This window comes from Xiphophorus couchianus, chromosome 12, assembly GCF_001444195.1.
Source record: "Xiphophorus couchianus chromosome 12, X_couchianus-1.0, whole genome shotgun sequence".
NCBI lineage: Eukaryota > Metazoa > Chordata > Actinopteri > Cyprinodontiformes > Poeciliidae > Xiphophorus > Xiphophorus couchianus.
In genome coordinates this window covers 15,107,432-15,131,953 of record NC_040239.1, presented here as the reverse complement: position 1 = coordinate 15,131,953, position 24,522 = coordinate 15,107,432, and the positions used below count along the sequence as shown (strand labels likewise).

The following is a 24,522-nucleotide window of genomic DNA, read 5'->3' as shown; positions in this document are numbered from 1 at the left end:
ACATGCACACCCCTACAGAAAAATAAACCTACTTTTCCATTGTGTTCAATTTGCTACCTTTTCCAGTCGTCTTACTCCTGTCATAATAGGATTTCAGGAAAATGGATTGGTCTGTCTTGTCTGTCTGCTGAAGCTCTTTAGAGGGATTTGGATTTAAAACCATCTGAAGACCCTTGGTTGTAACCCTGACTATTTTTTATTGCCCTTGATTTTCAGTTTTTCTCTGTTCTTATCACATCTTTTCTCTTTGCCATCAGCTCAGTTGTTCTCAGTTTTATTTGTTCCCTTAGGCCCTGGCTACAGTTTCTCCAGATTTTATTTTTTTATGGATATATATTTTTTCCTATGAAGAACAACTGTGTATACAATCCAGGGATAGGGACAAAAAAGCTAATCATATTTGTTGTGTTTTTTATTGCCGTTGCAATAAAGATGATGATAAAGTTGTTAAATTGTAAGATATTCAATAAAATATAGATACAGTATATGCACCAAAAACTTCGGAATCTATTTTGGAATCATTTTGATCATTGTTGATGTCACCAAAAAGGTGAAGTGTCTACTTAAGTCTAATTCCAGTTAAAAATATAATGACTTTAGACTTGACTTTATGAACTCGTGAAAGACTTATGATTCAGACTCTAATGCAAATGATGACAAATGGAGTTGAATTTTTTAGCTGAAAATTCACCACTTGTGTACTTGAACCCCCTTGACTGCTGGTGGTGGTCAGAACGCCCATTGGTGCCGATTGCATAGCAGCTTTGCTTCTGTGAGTCTGCCCCAGGGCAGCTGTGGCTGCAGTATGAATCTCTGTGTCAATGGGTGAATGACTGAATGTAGTAAACCGCTCTAGTCCTCTGGACCATTTACCATACAAATATCTTCCACTTTACACAAGATAATCTTTATATCAAATTATGGAAGAGAAACATTGAGAGCTCCCAAGGACCTGATATTGCTAGTATGTGCACTTGTATTCCTAGAAAAGCCATTTTTATTTGAGGTATTTTTTATTTATCTGACACAGAAATATGCAGCTATAAAGAGTGTCACACTAAAATAACAGTTGTCTCAGAAATACATATTTTCTGACAGACATTGTTTCAAAAAGAGAGAAGTTAATATAGAAAATCTGACCAAAGTTCTTCTGAATAACAATATTTGCTGTAAAAGGCAGCACTTTTTTCAACACTTAAGGTCAATTGAACTTGCTGCCAACTTTTGTCAAATATATTCACCTTTTAAAAAGCATTCATATATAATGGGAATTAATTATAGATTTTTAAATGTTAAACTAAATTGACTAAGATTCAATTAAATTTAAATTCAAAGTTTAGAGTTTGGGCCTTGACTGACCTGGAATATGCAAGTTTTGACTTTGGACATGAGTTCAGACTTACATGTCTTGCAACTTGACTGGAAACTGGAGAAGAAAAAGACGTATTATTTACCTAACATCTCTGCACGTGGACGGGATGAGCACATGCAGTGGGGAATCTCTGGTTAATGGACAGAGCATAATGTTTACAACTTGAATCCTCTTTCTCTCACTTTTTTTTTAAATTGACAGCTCTCGTTCTTGGTGTCCTGTGACCTCTCTTAAAAACGTTCTAATATTAGTCACCACAGTCGCCTTGTGGACCAGTTGACGACTGTGATATCCATGTCTTACTGCCCAGCTGGTACCTGACTGTCAACATGCTGAAGCAAAGTCTTTACTCCACAAACAAACATGCTTAAAATTTACATTCATACTCATAAAATGTATAACAGCAGACAGATGCCAACTCTTTTCTCTTATTGACACATGCAGTATGTGTGTATTTGATATATATGAGGAAAAAAAATACATTACAGCATGACTAGAAGCACACAAAAGGACAAGTTTAAAAGATCATTTTAAGTGCTCCAGAACTGCTAGCCTTCAAAGGTCAGGGTCAAACTAATTCCAGACAGCAAAGAAAATGTATACACACCTACATGCTACTGCCTCATTTTCACTCTCCTCGAACGGCACCTTTTCTGTGAACTGAAAGTCTTTACTACATGATTTTTTTATACCTTGCATTCTGATTCTACTTTGAGAGAAAAGTTGGGATATTAGAAAATCATACAGATGCAGCTAAATCTTCTTGATTAAAGAGTCTGTAAATTCAGTGGACTGTCAACAGTTGCAGCTGAACATTTACTTTCCATAAACTATCCTCACAGTTTGGGTTAGTTTTTTTTGTGTTTTTTTCATCGCCGAGATCTCAAGTCCATTGACAGATAACACCCTAAAGTAGCTGTGCTAAAGGTGAGCAGCTGTTTGAAATTTGGAACTGAGCCACAGTCAGTTCAAGTGTATACATACCGCACAAATGTTGTGAGGCCCATTAGGACTGGAAGGCAGCAAACTGACAGCGATAATACATATATCTTATAACTTAAAAGAGTCTGTGTGACCCCAGAAGGTAAGGAGAGTCAGTGGACTGCACACGACAGGTGGAGTTATAGATTTCTGCGTGCTGTTGTGTGTGTGTGTGTGTCTGTGTCTGTCTCTGTTTTTGAGTGATTACCCCAGCTGCAGCGAAATAAACACATCAATGTATGGTGACAGGCGCTCCACGTGTCACTAAGGCACAAGCACACACACACTAATGCATACACAAAAGTCAGACAGTAACTTGATATGTTTCTGGAGCCTGGTCAAGTTCCTGTCACATTCTTAACCACTTCATCCACCCTCTAAATCAATGCAGTTACTGAGATAATGGCTTTTGACCACTCCTTAAATGTACTGTGGCATAACACATTTAAACCACAGAACAATTAATTCCTTCATTGGGGGTGCAGCATGTTGGCGTGTGTGTGGATTTTCTATAAAACCAGTCATTCAAATGTAAGATTCAGAAAATGTTCTCCTACTGGAGACATGCCCACTACTGCTGTTTTATAGCTCAAGGATGGCAAAAGAAAGATGTTGTATCTTCAAGCATGCTGCACACACACTCACACATCTTCCCAGGGGGTAACAGGCACATCTGTGCATTAGTGAGGCCCCAGGAGGTTATCCCACTCATGGACAAACAAACCTTCACAATGACCATTGGTGCCATTTTTCTAACAAATGCTCATGTTAAACTGTGTCAAGTAGGCTTGGAAAAAAGTATTTGCCTAATCATTTGGGCATCTTTGTGTACCTTCGTGTATATGTGAGATTGTGTGATGAAAACTGTAGTAGATTTGTTTGTCAGAAGGTATCAGTGTTAGTGAGGCAAAAGCTTATAAATTCCTCATTTTCATATATTTAGAGTAAGTTGAGTAGGACTGCAACTACTGATCATTTTGCAGGTGGATAAATCTGTCAATATTTATCCACCTAATAAACTTAGGTGGATAAATGTATTATTATTCTATTAGTAAATGGTTATTTTCAACTCAATATACAATATACTCAATATACTCAAAATACAAAGTACAAAATGTACTTTTACAACAAGACACTTATAAAAAAAGAAATGTCAATTCAATAAAATCATACAGATAAAATTGCATGCATTCCAAGTTTTCTATCTAAGGAAACCTAGCATGTAGAGAAAACGTTACTGGCTTTGTGTCATTGACTTTGGAGCAATCTCGCACACAGAACAGTGGAAATGAAAACTCCCTTTAACAGGAAGAAACTTCCACCAGAACTATGCTCAGTGTGAGTGACTATCAACCACAACTGACTGGGGGTTTGAGAAGACAGAGCACACACAAAAACAAAGTACCACTGATCCAGAAGTTCTTAGTATTTGAAAGAAAAGTAGCAAATGTAGTAGCTACTCTAGTGGCTTCATTTAGGAGAGAAACACAGCTAAGCAGATAAGCTTTGAGAGAGATTTCAAGTCTGTATCGTAGGAAGAGAGGAAGTACGAAGAGCTATGACAGCTGAAACTCAGTCAGTGTCCATATCTTGGAGAATGACAGTGATAAACAGTGAAATACAATGCCAGATGGATCATCTATAAAAGGAGAACAGATTGTTGACAGCACTAACTCAACTGATTGCTCCCTTCCAGGAAGGAGTCACAGCTAATCTGAATTACCAGACTGGATGTAGCTTCTATAAAGAGTAAAAGAAACAGAGAGAACATAAAGTTATTATTCTAAATAACACACATAATAAATAATAATAAATAAAACTGGAGGGTAGTAGGAAAATATAGTTGGGTGAGGAAAAGGGGGCAACATGTACTCCTACAACCTAAGCCTATTGACCAGAAGTCAAGTCCTCGAGGTCTACTATCTTGTAACTTTTAGATACATTTTTCTCCAATGAACCTGAATAAAATGAATGGGTCAGTACCAGACCCCTGTAGAGCTGATGAGGGAATTTTGCAGTTAATTCAGGTGGGTTGGATATGAAATGCATCTAAAAGTTGCAGCATGGTAGATCTCGAGGACTGGTCTTGGATTGCTACAGACACTTAAATAAATAAATCCATACTGCTTAGTTATTCATTTCTGCGCCACAGTCCCCCAAAGGGTCAGAGTGGACTCCGCTTGAGTTTTTTACACTGCACAGTCCCTGAGGGGTCAAATTGACCTCTCGCGTGCTTTTACGAGTTTTTTTTGTGTGTGTGGTTTTGGCTGACAATACACACCCATTGCTTCTCCGTTGTTTTTTTCCGAGCTAGTTTTGCACAATTTTACTGTTGTCATTCATTAGAAAAAATATCTTGCACTATTATTATTAATTTTTTTTTTTCATATAATGTTAACACTTTTTGATCGTTGGGGTGAACATATATCTGATGTTGCTGTTACACCTTATTTTCCTTCCTGTGGGACAATGAAGGCTATTTCTATTTGTATAGAAATGTTTCTATAGTTAGAGTTTCTGAACAATACAGGGTTGAAAATATGTAATATCATATTTGCATTTTCTTTTAAACAAAATGTTTTCACCTCTGAACCCCAGGAATTAAAATTGCATCAATAGGAAATGCGTACACAATTGTAAGCTTTGCTTGAGTGTATTTACGTTTGTGGTTGTATGGCTGTTTTCTGTGTATAAAAAAACAATTTCTGTAATGCTGCTTCCCCAATAGATACTTACCTTAATCCTCTTTGAGCTGGCATAGTAAGCTCCACAGCTCAGCTCCCACCACACTTTTATGTTGATCCCCAACCTCTGTCAGAAATCACCACCATAATCCACAGATTAGACAGCAATCTCTTTTTTATTTCAACTACCTGGGTAAATTATTGAAATGAAGTTAAGCTTATCAAAATGCCATTGCACTGGTTTATCATTGAAGAGTAATTTCCAAATGAGAAAGATGAAATGGAACAGATTTTGTTTCATTTTAGTTGTAACTGTGGTGTGGTTGGGTGTTGGCAACATGCAGTAAGATTATAATCACCACATAAAGATCAAATTATGCATTAGATATTTCTACCCACTCACATATAAGTGGGATACAAGTGGATATAAATCATTTTTTATCTTTCATTCCACCTTAGCTAAGTGTAAAACTGCCAAACACACAGGCACAGGAACTGCAAATGTTTACAGTAGTGTGGGAAGTGTAGTCTTCCTATATTATTGATAAGGTGTACTTAATTTCAGGGATGAGGCAAATTACTCCTTTTAGCCATCTGATCGAACTACATAGAGCTGGAACATAAGTTTTTTTTTCTTTGCAAGTTTATAGCTTTCTTTCTTTTTGAATCTTTAAACACTCCTAAGATTGTCACAATTTTTTTATCAGTTTTCTACGTTTTCTACGTAGTGCCTTGATAAACCAATGTAAGCGTTGCTTTTTTTCTACTTCATCATATTGGGAATAATGGATAAGATTGATAACTGCTAAAAGAAAAAGAAGACAAAAAGGTAATATCTTTTTCTACATGAATAATGGTGATTCTAGTGCATTATACATGGTATTTCAAAATCCTTGTCAGTGGTCACAATAATATGGACTGTACACAGACGACCACACAAGAACATGACAGACACCTGATGAAACTTCCATCACACAGTCCTTACAGTGGAGGACAGTCGAGTGAATTGAGTAGTATTTAGAGCTGCCTGTCTCAAATATTTCACTAGTCAAGTATTCCATCAAATAATCCATCACACATTCAAGTAATCATGTAACCATGTACTATACTAATTCTTCTTAACTTTTTCTCCCAGGTCTTGTAGTTAAATATGCAGTAAGAGATGTGCTGTGCATTTTCAAATGCAGACAGATTAAGATTTCTTATTTTCATTTTCATTACCTGTACTACTCACTTAACACTCGACCATCACATTCAAAACATGGCTGTGCTTTAAAATATGAACCGCTTGTCTTCAAAAGTATGTTTCTGTGTCGCAAATACCTTTGAAAAGATGGTACTGCATTCACAATGAATGTAGAAGCTATTTTTTTCTCTTATGTTGACTCCAACTACAGCACTTACATTAAATATGTCCATCAGCTAAACCACTTCCAGGAACTATCAATTAAAATACAAAGATGGAAACTTCTCGTTATACAGGCACTCTGTATTTTGTTCCTTTACTGACAACTTAACTCACATTATTTTTTTTCTTTTGCTACTTGAAGTGGGCAGGAAATATGCAGCCCAATGATCATTCACTCTTTCAGCTCTCTGTGGTCTGAGGTTTGAGTTGTTTTGAAGAAAGAATGTTTCTTGTCTGTGTGTGTGTGTAGATTGAGGGTTGAGTGGGTGCTTCACTCAGAAGTATGTCAGCAAGGTATAATGAAGGCATTTGTGTGGATCCCCCTCATCACCTCAACCTCCCAGCACACTCCCAAATTAGAAGGACCCAATCTTTTCCCTCTCATTACCTGCTCAAAAGCTTCTTTGGGGATTGGTGCGATTGTGTGTTTTTGGCCTCATCTCTTTCAAACATGTTAAAAAGGCTTTTTTCAATCATTAAAGTTTTTTCACTGAATTCAATTCTTGAGCTGCAGCTACAGGTTCGCTCTCTGACAACATTTTTACTTCTGAATATATATTTTTTTCCCATTTCTCTCAATTACTATTTCTGTGTTTCTTTATCTTATATTGTTTACCTGTCTTGCTTGTGATTTTTTAGAACGTGCTGCCTCTCTGTCATTCTCATAATCTCTTAGTTTTTTCCGTCCCTCTTGTCTGTCTTGACATAGTTCGAGACAAATCTGAGGAGTGATGGTGACATGACTGCATAGAGTGTACTGCAGCTACCCCTGTTGCCCTTGGCAATCCTGACAGTGTTGTCACAGATGAATGAGCACACTGTTTTGACGCTCAGTGTGGAGTTGTCAAATAACAAAATTTGTTTCTGTTCTGTTGAGTTTGGGAAGTTCTTAGACCTTGTAACTCTTCTTGGACAACAAGCTTTTTAATTTGTGATTTGTGTGAGAGTTTTTAGCACAAGTTGATTTATAATAGAGGAATTAAATGAACATCAAACAGTAATTTGTGAAATAATTCAGCGATTAGCATTGGTTCTCAATTTGGCTTCTGGTAGAAATTGAGAGATAATTTTATATACTTATCCACTTGACAGTAAATTCCTCATCTGAGACCAGGACTGAAAAAATTTTAATAAGCCTGGGCTTTAAATAATTGCTGCCAATTAATTGCTTTTCATTCACATCACATCATCATCCGCTAACGTAATCTTAAGTGAATTATAAAAGGAGGTTATCATCAGTGCAATTACTTTTTTTTATTCTCGCTTGATTTTGAAAAGTATCTGTGTCTGATGGCACCACATGTGAAACATTGGTACAGCAATATTCTGCTGAGAAGCTACTAATCCAAGTGGTGCTCTTCTACTTTCCGATCCATATTTGTGGCGAAATGATACGAAGACCTGTCTAATACATTTGTGAAGCACTTATGGTTATTGAGGTTTCCCCTGCAAGATTTAATTCAATAGAATTTTAGCATAATTATCCTGCAAATTGTTATGGTTAGAGAAACTTCTCTTGTCAGAACTCCAAGTGCCATGTATCACCAAGCTTTTAACAATAAAATGACACATCTTTATAGAAACCTATTTTTGCATTGACATTATGGGATATTGTATGCAGAGAATTGAAAAATCATGATCAAATTGATTTTATTGCATAAGGTGAAGAGGTGTGGATACTTTCTTGTAGCACTGTGAGTAGAATCTCAATTCTTTGTGTTATTAGTTTTACTTGGACAGTTTTATTTTTTTCTGGTGTACAATTCATTTCTAGAAAACTAGAATTAAAAGGTCTATTGGTGTGGGCAAGTAAGATATTTCTCTTTAGGTTAGTTCTCATTCATTCATGAATAGTAAATGAACTGAAGAATGCAACACAAATGAACAGGATGGTCTCAAATAATTCATCTGACCAAGCTAATAAAGCAAAGCTGATTTTGTTATTGGGTGGTTTTAATAACACTGGAGAGTTTGAGAGTCAATTAAAAAGGATTAGCATGCCCCCAAGCAGCCCAGAGCCTCTTCATGCTCTAATGATTATGGAGTGTCATCAGAACTCCTACACTTTACAGTGAATCAGCTTTGACATATACAAACATAGCGCTTGAGTGTGCATAGTTTTCTGTTGCTGTGTTAGACCTGTTTTCAGCTGGTGATGTTTCCAGGGCGTAAACTGTGTTTGGGCCAGTGGAATAGACTGTGGCTTTTTCCTGCTTCCCCAAAACCCTATGCAGGAACAAAAGGTGCTTTTAGAGACTGCCTGGCTGCAGACCTTTTCATCATGGTCAGTACTTAGTGCTATAACACCATGACTAGCAAGTTTAAGAGTTTTAAAATGTTCCTTTAGATTGTGTTTGGTGACTTTTTTCCTCATTCTTTAACTTATTGGTTAGTCTTTTTCACTTTGCTGTTTTAAATTTAGTTAAGAAAGTTTTCAGTATGTTTATATCTATGTTTTGATAAGTTTGACGAAGTCAATTGAGTAGTTTGAGGAGTTTTCATTTATGTTTTTTTTCCTCAATTTTTATCTTAATCTCTTTTTCACATAGTTCTTCTCACTTAACTTTCTTTCTTTAGTAGTTTAATGTTTGCATTGCATGTGTGATTTTAAATATGTCACCTGGTAAGGCAGTCTTGTTGAAGGCAGGTCTACATCAAAGATGAAATTATTGGCTTAAAAAATACATGAATAAAGATTTCCCCTGACTGTTCAATCAGTGTGCCCTATGTCACATTGAATTAGTTTCATTTAGAAGTTTTAATCTATTGTACATATGAAATTTGTTTGGCCCTTTAGTAACTGGTAAGAAACAATAACCTAAACAAGTTTCCTTATTTTTGAGACTGTTATGAATTATGCATCACCTGAGATGTACGAACTCTCTTTCATTCCTTTGTGAACATTCTTGTTTTACTTCTTAGGGAACAAGAGAGCTCAGTAGAAAAGGCAAAATACATCATTGTCCAAAGGCGGAAAACAGCATGGACATAAATACAGGGAGCATAGACATGAAAACTTTCACTGCACTGACCCCTGAGCCTGCACAAGGCTGTTCTATAATTTAATAACTTGTCAGTCATTTTAACACTGGCTCACAGCTGCAGGAAAAAAGTTATAGGTAAAATGATGACTATAACAGGCCTAACAAAATTCCCAAAACTGTTATAAAATGTCTTTCTAGGATTGTGTTAAGTTCAAAGAATCTATAGCATATTAATATGGTCAGTAAATAATATTTAGTGTTTAATAAACTTTCTGACCATTACTTATAATGGTCCACTTTAATAATACCTTTTAAAGTATGTTAAATTTAAGTGTAAGAACTACCTAAAGACACAAAGTAACAAATAAGTTAGTTGTCAGTAGGTTTTTGTAAGTTTAATATTTTTATATTACAATCTTTTATTCCCTCTATGACAAGCTCAAAGTGGCTCCCTTTTGAAGTTTTACCTGATGGTTTTTAGGTTTTGATTTTAATTCTAGCTGTTACTGGGTCAGCGTCTGTTTGGGGAAATGTTCCCTCGACATGTCTGAGGCGTTGAGTAGAGTTGTGTGTTTTTGCAACTTGTCTTTTCCTGACAAGTTGCAGGAAAACTTGCAACTTGTGGAATGGAAAATAAAGCCCTTAATTTATAAGGGCTTTATTTTCCATTTTTATCACCCAGACACCCCCATCTTAACCCATCAGTGCTGTTTTCCCAGAAAGTGAATATTTTCTGTAAAAGGTTTTCTCATTAGTTATTTTGCATATTTCTGTGTATCAGTGTAGTGGCTGTTCTGCTTTGTTTCTTCTTCATCCATAATTGGCTTTCAAATTAAGAAAGAAACAAATTAATTGCACATTTTGTAAACAGTCAAATACCTACCAGGCCCTTAGGTGTTGGACATGAGAACTTGAAGATAAGATAGAAAACAATGATGAGGAAATTCAGAATATTAAAAAAAGAGTCTCTGTTTTTTTCTGTATTTTAATGATCCATTGGAGAAGTTTGTCTCTGCTTCTTAGATTCACAGATCAGGCTCATCTGTCTTTATGATAGCAAACCCCTGTTGTCATATTTATTGTGTTCTTAAATAGCTTGTGCCCTAAACATTTTAAAAATGCTTTGGATTAGTTTCCACATGAGTCATGTAATTCACCCAACGGACCAGGATCGTCCTCTGTATCAGCCACAGTGGCTTTTGTCATTCCCACACAGTCTTTTGAGGTCTTTTTCATGCGTTTCAAACTTCCGTTTCTAAGTCATGAGTCTTCGCTTCTTTTTTGTGCTTCCTGCACATCTTTTTCCCATTATCTCACCAACCACCTGCACCATGTCTCCAAAGGACAGACCATCAATCAATCTTCCACAGTGGTAGTTCCACGATGTAATGCCTGGCTCCACTTCGTGACGAAATGAGTTGGAAAAATTAGCAAAAGCTGGTATTAATGTTGGATTTTTCATGCTCACACACATTTTCACACACATTTTTTAACACATGCATTGTAGTGTAAATTACTACTCTCACCTACCTTCATTGTCTTGCTGATTTTTTTTTTTACACAATTCCCTTAGCTCTCGCCTTTGCATTCCTCACATGACTTTTACTTTCCTGCTGTTGTTTTCCCAAGCATGGGAGCCTAATAAATTGCTTCAGCATATCTTCCACAGCTAGCCTTTCTACTCCCTTTTCCACCCTTTTACCACTCCATCTTTTTCTGCTCTTTCTCTTCCCAGTTCCTGACATGGTATAGAAATACCGCATTTGTCTTTTGTACATTTTCTTTATATTTTCACTTTTCTGTTTGTATTCCTTTGCAGTCTTTTTCTCCATTGTTCCCTCTATGTCCCATCCTTCCTTACTTGCTTTCCCTATCTGTTGACATTGTCAACTTAGTTTTAATGGATCACCCACAGTTATCTGACTCTTGTTTCCTCTTCCTCCTTCACCATTATCACAGCCTCACCTACTCTGTCTCTCTCTTTTTCTACTTCAGCATTGCTGTGGAAATACCTTTTCTTTTTCCAACACTCTCTAGAGATTGTTCCTCATTCATCTTTTCACCTCTCCACTCTTGAATGTTGACGGTAGAGGGTGAGTCTAATAGATCACTATGAAGCATCTGCACCTGTGTTAAATCTCAGTGGTAACACAGTGGCGTGTATGAGTAAGCATGTGCACATGTGTGTTTGTGTGCACTCTGGAGAGACCGATGTAAGCTTTCTGTTCAGAACATCTGTGACCTCCTTTAGTGGTGAGCTACTTCCCTTTATGCCTCTGTTAACCATCTTCTTATGTACCTTGGTTAGATTTCAGGTAAACATGGCAGAGGTAAGTTTTGTGAGTCCTTAAAAAGTGCATGTCTGGGAGTTGCATAATAAATGATGCAGTGTGAAAATACGCAAGAACAAAAAAAAGTCACAGCTGAGTAACATAGTGCTCATGTATCATACATGCAAGTCATACATCATCACTTGTACCATGTTGCAGCAGAATAGTGGGTTATAAATAGCTCTCTGTTAAGCTGTCCCAGTCCAAATAGGCGTCCTCTTGTGTCCTGATTCTGTCTGTACTGGACACCTTGGAGAGTATTTCCTACTCTGTGATACACATAATATATATATATATATATATATATAATATGTCTTCTTCCTACAAAGAACACATAAAATATTTCATCTGCGGTGTGCCTTAATTTGAATATGTTTAGTTAGCTAGATACCATGCTTGTAAAACCAGTTCAAAACACAATATCAAATACTGTATGCTGTAGTACATGTCTTAGTTAATCAGTTCCAACTACAAATATCAATATGTTTTGTTAGGATTTGTTTTGCAATTGATTAATACAAAATAATCCATGGTTGTTAGGTGGAAGGAAAATTTTATTTGCAAAAACTTTTAACAAATGAAAAAAAGTGTGCCGCATATTTGCATGCAACCTCTTCTCCTCTCAGATTCCTATATAAAATCTCACAATAAATACACCTATCCCTAGAAAGCCTCCAAGATTTTTGTTTTTATAATATTAGTATATAAACTGGATCATACAGATCAAAAAACATACAAGTTTAGGGGAAACTTAAATTATAAGACAACGTCCAAACCTTATAATATTTTATGGAGCACTGCTCAATCAACCAAAAACCTCCTTTCTAACTCTAGAGGAGCTACAGTGGTTCACAAAGTAAATGCTTGAATTTGTTGCCAGGACAACTATTAAGTGTGTATTGGTGAAATTTGGCAACAGTGTAAGACTTTCAAGAAGGAAGCCATTTTTTAAGTTGGAGTTCATAAGAAGTTTAGTGTAAAGTTTGCCACAAGTTATATAGAGGGCACAGCAAACACAATGGCATATCTGCTATGGTTAAATTTAATTTTTGTTTAATATACAAAAAACAATGTTTGGCAGAAAAGTTAAATGACATATCACTCTTAAAACATATTTTTCACAATAAAACTTTTAGGTTGTATGCTCTTGGGATGCTGGTCTCCAGTGCAAGCAGGGAAGCTTGTCACAGTTTGTAGAAAGTTAGAACTATTTTTACTGTACAGAGCTACAATGGAATGGTGTAGGGAAAAAAATCCATGTGCTAGAATTGCCCAGTCAAAGGATTGCCCTCAATCTGTGTGAGAATGATTAGTAAGACTGATTTTCACAAGTGCTATACATTGAATCTGATTGAACTTGAAATATTCTGCAACAACAACAGGCAAAAATTTCAGTTTGTATGTGAAAAGCTGGTGGAGACATAATCCACAAGTGTTAAATACAAATACACCTGCACTGTTTAGATTTTGATTTGTAAAAGAAAAGCGAGAACCATGTATAATTTTTCTTTTCTTTACCCCTCCAGGGGGTCGTCGGGTCTCGAACCCACGACGGCCGCGTCAAGGACTCAAGGCCTCCAAATACGGGTCGCGCTAACCGCTACGCCACCACGGCACGCTATAATTTTTCTTTAACTTCACATTTATGGTGTGCTTTGAGTTAGTCTACTGAAGTTTATAATTGTAATGGGATAAGGGAAAGTTACTATGCTCTCCTTTTTGTCATTGTTCAACATATAAATGCTTAAAAACTTGAAAAAAGTTATCCACTCTAAATCTAGTTTAGAGTAGGATATGTCTTTCCAGAACTTCATTAAGGGGTTATTGTTGATGGCAACCCAGTTATGTCAGCACGGTTAATTGGGTCTTTATGTCACTTGCTTGGATCTAATTAATTAAGCTGTCAGAGCTTCTGAAATCCCATGTTGACACACACACATACGCGCGCACACACGTGTACACAAGCATACTCTCCGCCTTGAGTCCCATATATATCCATAGTGACCTTATGTTAACCTGCACAATCTGCCAGTCTGGCCACTCACAGTGTGTAATGTATTGCTGTGGTGCTACTGGCTGCAGTGAATTCCCCACAGAAGCACTGGGCAGCAGAACTGTCCTAATCACCTCCCAAGCGTGGAGAAGACGCAGACGGAAACACCAGGACATATGGCCAATTAAGACAGTGATGTGAAATGGTACAAATATAATGTTGGTGGATGTGTGTGATGTGTGCTGGAGAGCACACATCACACAATGGAAGTAATGCATTGATTATTCATACCAAGTGTTATGGGTTCCAGCACAAATGTTGACATTTTATCTTAAATACAGTCTGTTTTCTTGTGACTGTGTTTGACATAATTTAGCAAAATCTTGTCTTTACACGTTTGGTTATGTGCTTGTGTCAGCTTGCCACACTTATGCTAGAGAAATGGCTTTATTTGCTGCCTTATTTGTTCTTTAAATCATTTGTTCAATTATTAAGCATGGTGCTTTTGTTTGGAGCCTGAACGCAGACTGCCCTACTCTCACTCTTATTGTTAAATGTTCCTTCTACATTTAAACACATAAACAAAATCTTTATTGGAGAGGCAATGTTTGGAAAATGTAGTTTATGGTGGAGTGGATGAAAAGGAAATTAGATTCATGTGGAAAAAGTGCTGGTAGGAAGAAACATGGTGTTGGGATGAGGGTGTGTTGTACAGATCTTAAAGTTGAAAGGACAATTAAGCAAGGTCCTCTTGGCACAAAAATGTGGCCATTTGTATTTCCTAGAATGCTGCCAACTAGAAGGTTTAATGTTCAAATTGGAGGAAGTGAATTAAAGAGAATGAACACCCACACACACTATGTGTTCCCTACAAATCTCATTTGTTTCAGCTTGCTTTATCAAATCAATAGTTGCTACTTGTACAGTTGTAAATTACACTACTTAAGAGGTGATGCTTAAAGATTCACACAGAAGCTGAATTTTTAATATCTGTACATCAGGCTGTTTCATAAGATCCAGATGTGCAGACAAAAGACCACTAGAAGTAAAATTGTAGAACTATCATTAGAAATGAGGATTTAAAATGATCTACGGTGCCTTGCAAAAGTATTTATACCATTTTCATATTTTGTCATGTCACAACCCTTAACTTAATTGTATTTTAATGGGATTTTATTGGATAGACCAACACAAAGTAAAACATAATTCAGGTGGAATGAAAGACAGCATCTTAAGCTTTTTTTGATCATTTTTTTTCTCATTCTTTTTGTCAAATATTATGACAAATATTACAGTGAAGGTTGTTTGAAATTGAATTTTGCAAAAATGGTTTGAATTTTTTATTTTCATGTTAACTCTCAAATTTGACTTAAAATTCTAGCAGAGGCAATATAAGCTGTAGCTTCATGCTTCACAATTTCTGTTTTCTGTCCTTCATTTGTATGTTACTAAACAAACACAGAAAAAAAACTATCAAAACTTGTCTAGTAGCTCACTCTTTGTCATATCGAAAAGAGAGCAAACCTGAACACCAGTCTCAAGTCTTTTCACAGATTATGCTTTTCTAACATCGAAGCACATAAATATGCTTCGATGTTCACCGCGCCACTATAGCTCTGACTATATGTGTAGGATATTTGTTCTTATTGAAGGTTAACCTTCACATCAATTTTAACTTTTTTGTTTCATCCATCGGAGCTGTGGATCTCTGCAGCTCCTGCAGTTACAATTGATCTCTTGGCTGCTCCTCTGATTAAAGCCATTTCTTTGACAGATCAGTAAGTTTAGGTAAACGGCCATGTCTTGATCAGAATATCAGTGTGGACAAAATAACTAATCACTAAGGACTACTTGGTGGTATATTACATTTTGTTATGCATGCTCATTCTACAGTACATGCCAATAATGTGGATGAATTTTTACTGAGCAGCATTCTGTAAGATCAAGTCTGTAGTTATTAACCTGGTTATTTCTGAATGTATTATTTATGTTTGTCAGAGTAAAGGCACCTGAATACTTATGAACCCCAAAGTTAGCTCATATACTCTGTATATATATATATATACAGTATAATAGTATTATTTTAGTATTCTAATACTCTGTTAATTGTTTAAAGCCACAAAGTGTTCTCACAATAGGCTAACTATTTTGTCTAATATCAACACAGACACCCTCACACACAAACTTCCCCCACTGCCAGGCGCACTGTTGGATTAAATTTCTATTAGCTTTTCTCGATTGAGTTTGAAGATCGTTGATTAGCCAGTAATGGCCTTTGTTACTGCGCTAATGAATAGCTTGATTACTATTCTACTTAGCAACACATCAGGGTGTGGGTAGTGTCTGTGTTTTTCTGTGTGTGTATGTTGGTATTATCCACAGATAAACACATGCGGACAGTTATGGCCAATTGTCTGGGTTTGTGTCAAGAAAGCTGATGACAGCAGAAGAGAAAGATAGATGGTCTTCTCTGCCAAGACCCATCTCTCATCCTGTCGTTTCCTCTAACCCTGCTGATGCCTGTATCGGTTCCCTCCTCAATGTGTTTCCTTCCAGCTGCTCTCACTTTCTGCTTCCTTCTGTCTCTTAACTATTATCCTTTTCTATATGCTCTTGCCTCACCCTTCTGCCTTTCTTTTATCTTTCTGTATTCATATCTTTTTGTTTCTTACATTTATGTCTCTTTGGTCTGTTTTTAGTCAGTGTTGCTGTATCTGCTGCTGATTTGACTGAGTTGCCTGTGGTGATTTTGTTGCGTTTGTGTGGTTTTCTTGTGAGTAAACTAGAAAATGTGAATGTTTGATAATAGAAACATGTAAGGCAATTATGGTAATGGTGCTATAGGTACTACTCCCAGTCAATAACAATGCACATGGGACATCTGGCCAAGATGTACTCAAATATCTGAATACACTTGCTCCAGGATAGGAAGGGTTATGGGGCTGCTTCCCTTTTAAAGCTGATAATATCTCTTAAAGTGTGTGGAAATGTGATATGGTTCACTATATTTTCTGCACCTCACATAAAAGCTGTAAGGCAAAACTTTCAAATATTAGTTGACAGTAGTGGATTAAATTATTGTTAATAGGGCTAAAATACATTTAAAAAGCAAACCTTGTGTTTTTCTGTGTGTGTAAACAGAAGTACCAGTCTATTAAATATGCCTACTCTGAGTATTTTGAAAAGTAAAGTAATTTTAACACAACCATCTCTAATGTTTAGAGAATGGTAAATGCAGGGAATCTCAATGGGTCATTAAAATCAGACTGTCTAAACACAGAACGTCAAACCTGAAATCAGATGGGCTGTATGAATTGAAAATCACACCAGGTGCTACTAATGTCACCAAAAATGTGCACCGGCTCACCAAAACCTGAAAAAAAGATTGAAAGAATTTATCAAGTTTGGTTTTGGCTGTAACATTCAGATGAATGTTACCCCTTGCACTGTGGTTTACCCGTTTGGTGTGAACAATATTAAACAAAAATGGACCCATCCTGTCTTATATAAATGGTTCATCTTGCTACTGGTAGCATAACAGTATGGAGTGAGCAAAGGGAGTGTTATTTAAATGCCACAGCCTTCTATTCTGTCATTTTTGTGATTGGTGTATTAGGCTCAGCAAGCACCATGTTGTGCTTGGTGAACATCACCCTAATATAATATTAATTACAAAAGCATTGCAAAGCTACCCTGGCTTGTTGCCAGGATGTAAACCTAAAAGTCATTTAAATCATATGATGCCTCAAAAATATTGACTGGTTAATATCCAGTAACTATTTTAACACATTTTACATTGGTTGAGAAGCAAAACCCCAAGAATATATTTTGGTTTGAAATAATAAAGTATAAACTTGGCCCTAATGATTTTCTTTAAGATGAATTAATCAAAAAGTTAAACTGATGTCATTAAGGAAATAAAGTACTTTTTTTTTTAACTTTTAGAGTTATTTCTAAAATGTCTCAAATCTCCTTCCAGTTGCTTTATTTTCTGCCATCCAACACACTTTGCAAATAAAGAAGGTGACGCCATTTCCTGAAGCAGGAGGTGGGGTTCTTCGGATTATTAAAACATGGAAACACCCACACATTGGTTGATTAATCACTTGGAGAGCTCTTTAACCCACTCATCTGTAGACTTATACAGATCCACATAATATAGTTAATCAAGAGGATAATCCTCAGTGACGAACATGCATATTAACACTTCAATTACCCACACACACACAAACACACGGCTTCACAAATAAATATGCTGAACAGTAATTTTTCCATGGTTTCATTGCAGAATCACGCTTTGTTGTAATTAGTTGATTTTGTGTTTTGTCATGCCCCTTGCAGTGAAACTGCTGCTATGGAATATTAATGTTAGAATTCGCCACCACACTTTCCCATATCTCAGAGTTCTTATCAACTCCCACATGAGAGTCTTTGTAGTGTCTCCACAAAGCTTGTCGCATTTTAGCATTTGGCTCATAGATATTCTTTACTGTTTATCTTACTCCTTGCACTGTGGTCTACCCATTTGGTTTTCTTTTGCAAGTTTTATTTTGTGTTTTTCTCAGTGACACTGTGTGACTATGATGTTCCTCCTCTGAGCAGCAGATATGTCATGAAGCTTTGCAGTTCAAAACGTTTTCCGTTGCTCAAACAAAAGGAAGCAAACATACATCTCTGTATCTTGGTCTGCTTTTATCTCCCACTCCAGCTGAGGCTTTGTTCGGCTGCCAAACAGAACAATATCTCAATAGATGTGAAATGCATTAAATCGTTCTGTTTCATCATTTTTCCAGATAACATTGAAACCCATGAGAGCATTTACATATCTAGATTTTTTTTGCTCTTCACCACACATGATATATGGGAAATATTCTTTTCTATCAGTGTTTTACTGAGAAATATACTTTTTTTCCATCTTCAAGCATTGACAGTTTGATCCTCTGGATTTAGCAGAAAGGGAAATTAAAAAAACAGATTTTGTTTTTTACAAAGATTTGTATCTTTGCAACTTTGCTAGTGCTTTATTTACGCATATATGTGCCGCATATGACGCCCAACTAGTGCAGAAGCTACTGCTTTAGTTGTCCATTTAAAATATTAGCAGCATTAAAACACTGTGAATTACTGCATAGTTAACCAAATAACTTTCTTAGATATAGGTATATATCAAATGAAGGTGAGCAGTAAAATTCTATTATTTATTATGTTTTTATCCTTTTGTTTGTGCCTGTATGAAACTGTGCTTGTGCTGTGTTTCTAAAGCAAAAGAGACAGGTGAAATGGGGCAAAAGTTAAAACAACAAATATCCACTTTCCCTTAGGGTTGATTTGATCCAGTCAGCCACCGTCTGCCATTCACACACATACACGCAAATGTACACCCCCTCTGACACTCCAACACCAGCTGTGGCTAATGATGCCCCGGTAATGGTAGGCTTGCAACCACATGTGGTCCCTTTGTCTGAAGCCACCAGAGCACACATCAGTCTGACAGGCTTCAACCTTCACAAGTCATCAAAGATCGCAGCTATTTTCAGCGCATTATCACACAACAACTCACAACCAGCATTAACTCGTATTACCACAAGGATCAGCTAGATTATCATATTGTGAAGAAAAACATAAGAAATTCATGCTTAAATATTTTTTTGGTCATTTGTATTCACCTTATCTCAGCATTTCAATAAAGCAGTAAATAAAAAAATATTGTAGACGATTTAGATTATCTTTGGAAATAATCAAACACTTTTTAAGAGGAATTTAATGTGGTTTCTAAGGTTGTTTAAATTAAATGTAGTGATTATAAGCCTTTGGCCTTTGGTTAAACTATACTACATATATCTGGCCTGAGAAATGTTATTGTAACAGTTAATAATATGATGTCCTGAAGTCACTCAGCCAAACCATTGATGATCTTACTCACTTTGGAACTGACCTCTACCATCTAATAAATTATCTTTATCAATCAAGACACAGAAATGTCTAACATTTTCCCCATTCAAGAAGAAAATACATTTTTGTTGCCTCTTTTGTATGTTTATATTCTAAATTCAAATTCATATTCAAATTTGAAATTACTTTCTTGATCCCAAAGGGAAATTAGATATTGCCGTAACTTATTAATTTAGATTCTTCAGAGTTATTGTAGATAGTGATGGCTGTTGGTAGGAAAGATCAAATGTGTTTGAAGAGAGTGAAGCCAAACCAAAGTCCAATTCCTTGCTTTAGTGCACAGGCTTCGTGTATTGAGGTGATTTTGATTTTTTAACTACTAAGGAATGCATTAATGGAAACTGAAAGGTCACACTGCAGTTTACTTTAGATTGACAGTTCTGGTCTGCAGTGGTTACCAAAGTGTTCTTCCAGAGTTTTATAGATCAGAGAAAGAAGCAACTGGAATAACTGAGAAGGATAAGTCTCTGCCAAACCTGAGCAGGCACTAAACATGAAGAATTACACAGAATTAATTTTTCTTTCTGCATCTGAAATTTCCATTTCCTAATGTGAAAGGAGGAGGAAATTAAACGGTATGAATTGAATACCACAGCTTGAATGTTTATGTTCCTACTATAAAGATTGGATGGGCTGAATTTATGAGGGTTTGGACCAGTAAATACAGCACTCAGGAAATGTGATTAGGCTCATAAATAGAACAGTTTACTGCTGTCTTACCCTTCATCCAAAGTACCTTGTGAAAGCATATGTTCGAAGCATTTTTTATCTCCACAATTTTCGAATTCCACATTAAAGGGTCCACTCGATACAAAAATAGACATTCTTGTTATTTTTAGCTATAAATAAAGTCAAATTCTCATTAGAATTTGACTTTTTTTAAGATTAAATTTTTGCATGTGAATTTTCTCTTGGCAAATTTAAAGTAAAAAAAAAATCACATAGGCTACATAACTGCACAGACTAAAAATTTAGTGTTTAAATTTAATGTCTTAAAAAGTTTGATTCTTATGAGACTATATTATTTACATGATATTCCATATGGAATTGTGATTAAATAAATTGAGAAATTCACCCACCTCTGTTGTCTTGTCGGTGTGCCTTGTTTTTATATAATTATTTTTGAAACTTTCCTCCTTGCTGACAATGTGGAAAGCTTAAGTATGCAAGAGAAGCACTAAACACCACATAAACTACAGTATGTGCTCTCTATCAAAGTGAATACATAGAGTGTAAGGACACCATGGTAAATAGCCATAGTGTCTAAATTAAAGCCAATGCATTCTGGCAAAATAAAATGCTTTTTTTTTCACAGCTTAGAACCAGGATTTTTTGTTTGGTCAAGAATTAGCCAGATTTAGTAAGCAAGCTATTTCTACAGTATGCAGCTGTGATGTAAGTTAGCAGACAGTCATTGCTGAAAGGAGATCTTGATTATGTATCTCATTGTGAGACCTCTGGGAATCCAAGAAGTGAACCTGCCATCTCAGCTGGTGACTTTAAAGCCGGAAAATCTGCTAACGAAAGCAAAAACTGCCATTATGTTGGCTTGGTTTGGTTGAGAGCCTGCAGGGCAATGAATGGATTCCTTAGGAGAATCCTGGAGCATGCTGGTAATCAAAATTCCCTCTTTGCATTTTAAAAATTGACGATGAGGCTTTTCCAACAGAGTGGTTAGATTCGTGAGCTACCTCAACTTGAAAAGGTTGAAGCAACAGCCAGTAGCAACAGTTCACATTTTGTGATGGCATTAAAATTAGGAGAGGGCATTTGTATAGTGTTTGCTCACATGTTCCCAAAAATTACTTTGATTTCAAAATGCATATTGGTGTTTATTATTTGAGCTACAGCTTTTACTTCAGGTATTGTCCTTTTACCAAAAAGGCATATCCCTATTGGCATATATATATATAAGTTTTCACATTAACTCAATTTTACTTATTGTTTTTATTTATTCAAACCTTTGCACAGATGTTTTTGTTTTTTCTGTTTCCCAGGTGGAGTGGTTAAAGAATGAAGAAATAATCGACCCAGCAGAAGACAGAAACTTTTATATCACCATTGACCACAACTTGATCATTAAGCAGGCACGTCTGTCTGACACAGCCAACTATACATGTGTAGCTAAGAACATTGTGGCCAAGAGACGAAGTACGACAGCCACTGTTATTGTTTATGGTAAGTTTGCAGGCTTGTTTGCATAGATCTTGTATTTGGACCACAGAAATTGTTTTAAAGAATTATTAGCACTATCTCATGAATGCTAGAATGCTTTTTTTCATCTTTATTGACTTCTCTTTTCTTTGCTTGAACAGGACGTTTTATACATCCTGTTCTGTAATTCATTTTTCTTTTTATTTAGCCTCATGTTCTCATCAAACTTTAACTTTAACCTCACCCAATTAAGCACCACTTACCCCACTCATAATTACCCTGCTCCCCAGTCCCACATTTTTAATTATAATAGTGGGTCTTTCCAAATGCATGTTTTCTGCAAAGACTCTCAGCTCTATGAATGAATTGTGCTGCATATTCATTTACCCTGTAACACATGCAGAAAATAATGATACAATATTGTCCAGAATTTCACAGATTGGTTATATGGTTGTTATTGTTTTTTTTTTTCAGGCAGTGTTCTTCAGGTGATGCTTTTGCGATTCTGAGCTGAAAAGCAATCCTTGCTCATGGCAGTCTTTTATAAGACAATAGAAGAAATTTTGAGGCGACAAAAACCTAACATATATAGAAAAGAAAAAAACTAGTTATAAGCACATGCACATACAGAATGTCTATCTCAAATGTAACACTGACTTTATTCTGGAGTGTTTCAATCAAAATAACTGAGCGTGTGTTCCTGTTCAATACAGACAGCAAGAGATGGAGAGGTTTGACACTGATGTATCCTTACAGAAATAGATTGTTCAATCTGTGGTCCAATCTTCTTGCCGCCATATAGGCTTGGCTGACAATGTTGACAAGGTGAAATAGAAAAAAAACACAGAAAGATAAGGAGGGAAAAATTGAAACAGCTATAGATAAAAGACAAAAAGGTGAGGTCAGAAGTAAAAAGAAAATCAAAAATAGCAATACGTGTCTCTATCTTAATTAACTGCATAGTCAAAAGCTTAGCTTCTAATTGAACTTTAGAATAGGAATGAGCACATTTTTTACAAGGTAGAGACAAAGCTGCCAAACTCCAACCTCAACCCACTCTGCCTCTTCACATGACAACCTTTCTTTCTGGGTTTTTTTTCTGACTCTTTCTGTTTTAACCTGAATGAGGTTTTTCTGGCAGTTTTATTTTTTTGCAACAGATTTTTTTTTTTTTTTACTGTCGTTGGCACATAATATCTAAAACACAATAGTGGTCATAGAAAATAATAAAATTCTGAAAGGAAATATTGTTTGTAAGTATTCACATGTACATATAAAATAGGCAAAATAAATTCTAAGATTTTGAAATATTTTTAATGTTTGCAACTATTTCTAAAATTAAACAATATGGATGAGAATGTTGGATTTTGTATGTATTGGGAATTGACTAAATATGATTATGTATTCTTATGAAGATATGTTTTCTTTCTCTTGGAAGCTTGCACTGTTTATCATAAGCTACTACTTTTAAGAAAGAATGAGTTAGATTTGTTAACAAATTAGCGTATTTTTATATATTCCTTTTTATTTTGCTTCCAGTCATGCAGACTTTTCTCATTATTTGTCCTGAGCAATATTTTAGGTTTGTTGCTAGATTATATTTCCCCTGATTATTTTTCAAAGATTTTTCTGTCACTTGGTAATCTACTTAATCCTGTCAGTGACCCATTCTTCCATAAGAAAGCCAAAGCACAATAAATCAGGTAATTTTGTGTGTACAAATAATTGGTTCACAAAAGAACCAATTATTTGTAAAGCACATTTGAGCAAATAGGCAGTTCAAAGTACTTTACATGACAAAAACATAACGCAATAACCAATTATAAAATAAGCAACAAAAACATTACATTTTGTCCAGTGTCATCAAGATTATCAAGAATAATCATTCTAATGTCACTTTTAGCTTATAATGAGTCTTTCAATTTTCACTCATTTAAATGATTGTTCTATTTTGCTGCAGTAAACGGTGGCTGGTCAACATGGACAGAGTGGTCCCCTTGTAACAGTCGCTGTGGACGAGGCTTCCAGAAACGAACCAGAAGCTGCACCAACCCCGCTCCTCTTAATGGAGGACTGCCTTGTGATGGACAGGCCATACAGAAGCTACCCTGCACCACACTGTGCACTGGTAATTGTATTTTTTGTTTGATCAGATTCTGTGTTGTCCTATCTGGAAAATTGTCCTTCATCCTCAGAGTTTATCTATTACACTTGCCACATTTTCCACACTATTTTACTTATAACTGGCTTAACTTCTTTCACCTTTGATTCATCAATAGTGGATGGAGTCTGGACAGACTGGAGTAAGTGGTCAGCCTGTGGGACAGAGTGCACTCAGTACAGGAGAAGAGAGTGCAACAACCCTGCACCTAAAAATGGTGGAAAGGATTGTGAGGGCCTGGTGCTCCAGTCTCAAAACTGTACCGATGGGCTCTGTATGCAAAGTAAGTTGTCCGAAAATATAATCAAAAGAAACTAGATGCATGACTAAAATTTATGCTCTTTAATTTGATTTATTTGGAGTATCTGTGGCTCTAAACCAGAATTTCACCATCAGTTTTGCCTATAGTAGACAGAGAATATTAACTGATTAGCTGTAACCGGTGATGGCATAGTTACCTTCAAAAACTAACCTGGTTTCTGGTTACTCTTTGAAAAACGTAC

The 24,522-nt window shown here is 36.0% G+C and overlaps 1 protein-coding gene across 3 annotated transcripts in view; it reads left to right on the top strand.

The window, feature by feature from the left end:
* LOC114154878 (netrin receptor UNC5C-like) overlaps nt 1-24,522 on the top strand; it is a 205,206-nt gene that overhangs the window by 133,167 nt on the left and 47,517 nt on the right. For all 3 annotated transcript variants that reach the window (XM_028034349.1, XM_028034347.1, XM_028034348.1), the window contains exons 5-7: nt 21,702-21,882; nt 23,819-23,986; nt 24,138-24,302. In XM_028034349.1, coding sequence (XP_027890150.1) covers nt 21,702-21,882; nt 23,819-23,986; nt 24,138-24,302 — 514 coding nt within the window. The remainder of the gene's footprint in view (nt 1-21,701; nt 21,883-23,818; nt 23,987-24,137; nt 24,303-24,522) is intronic.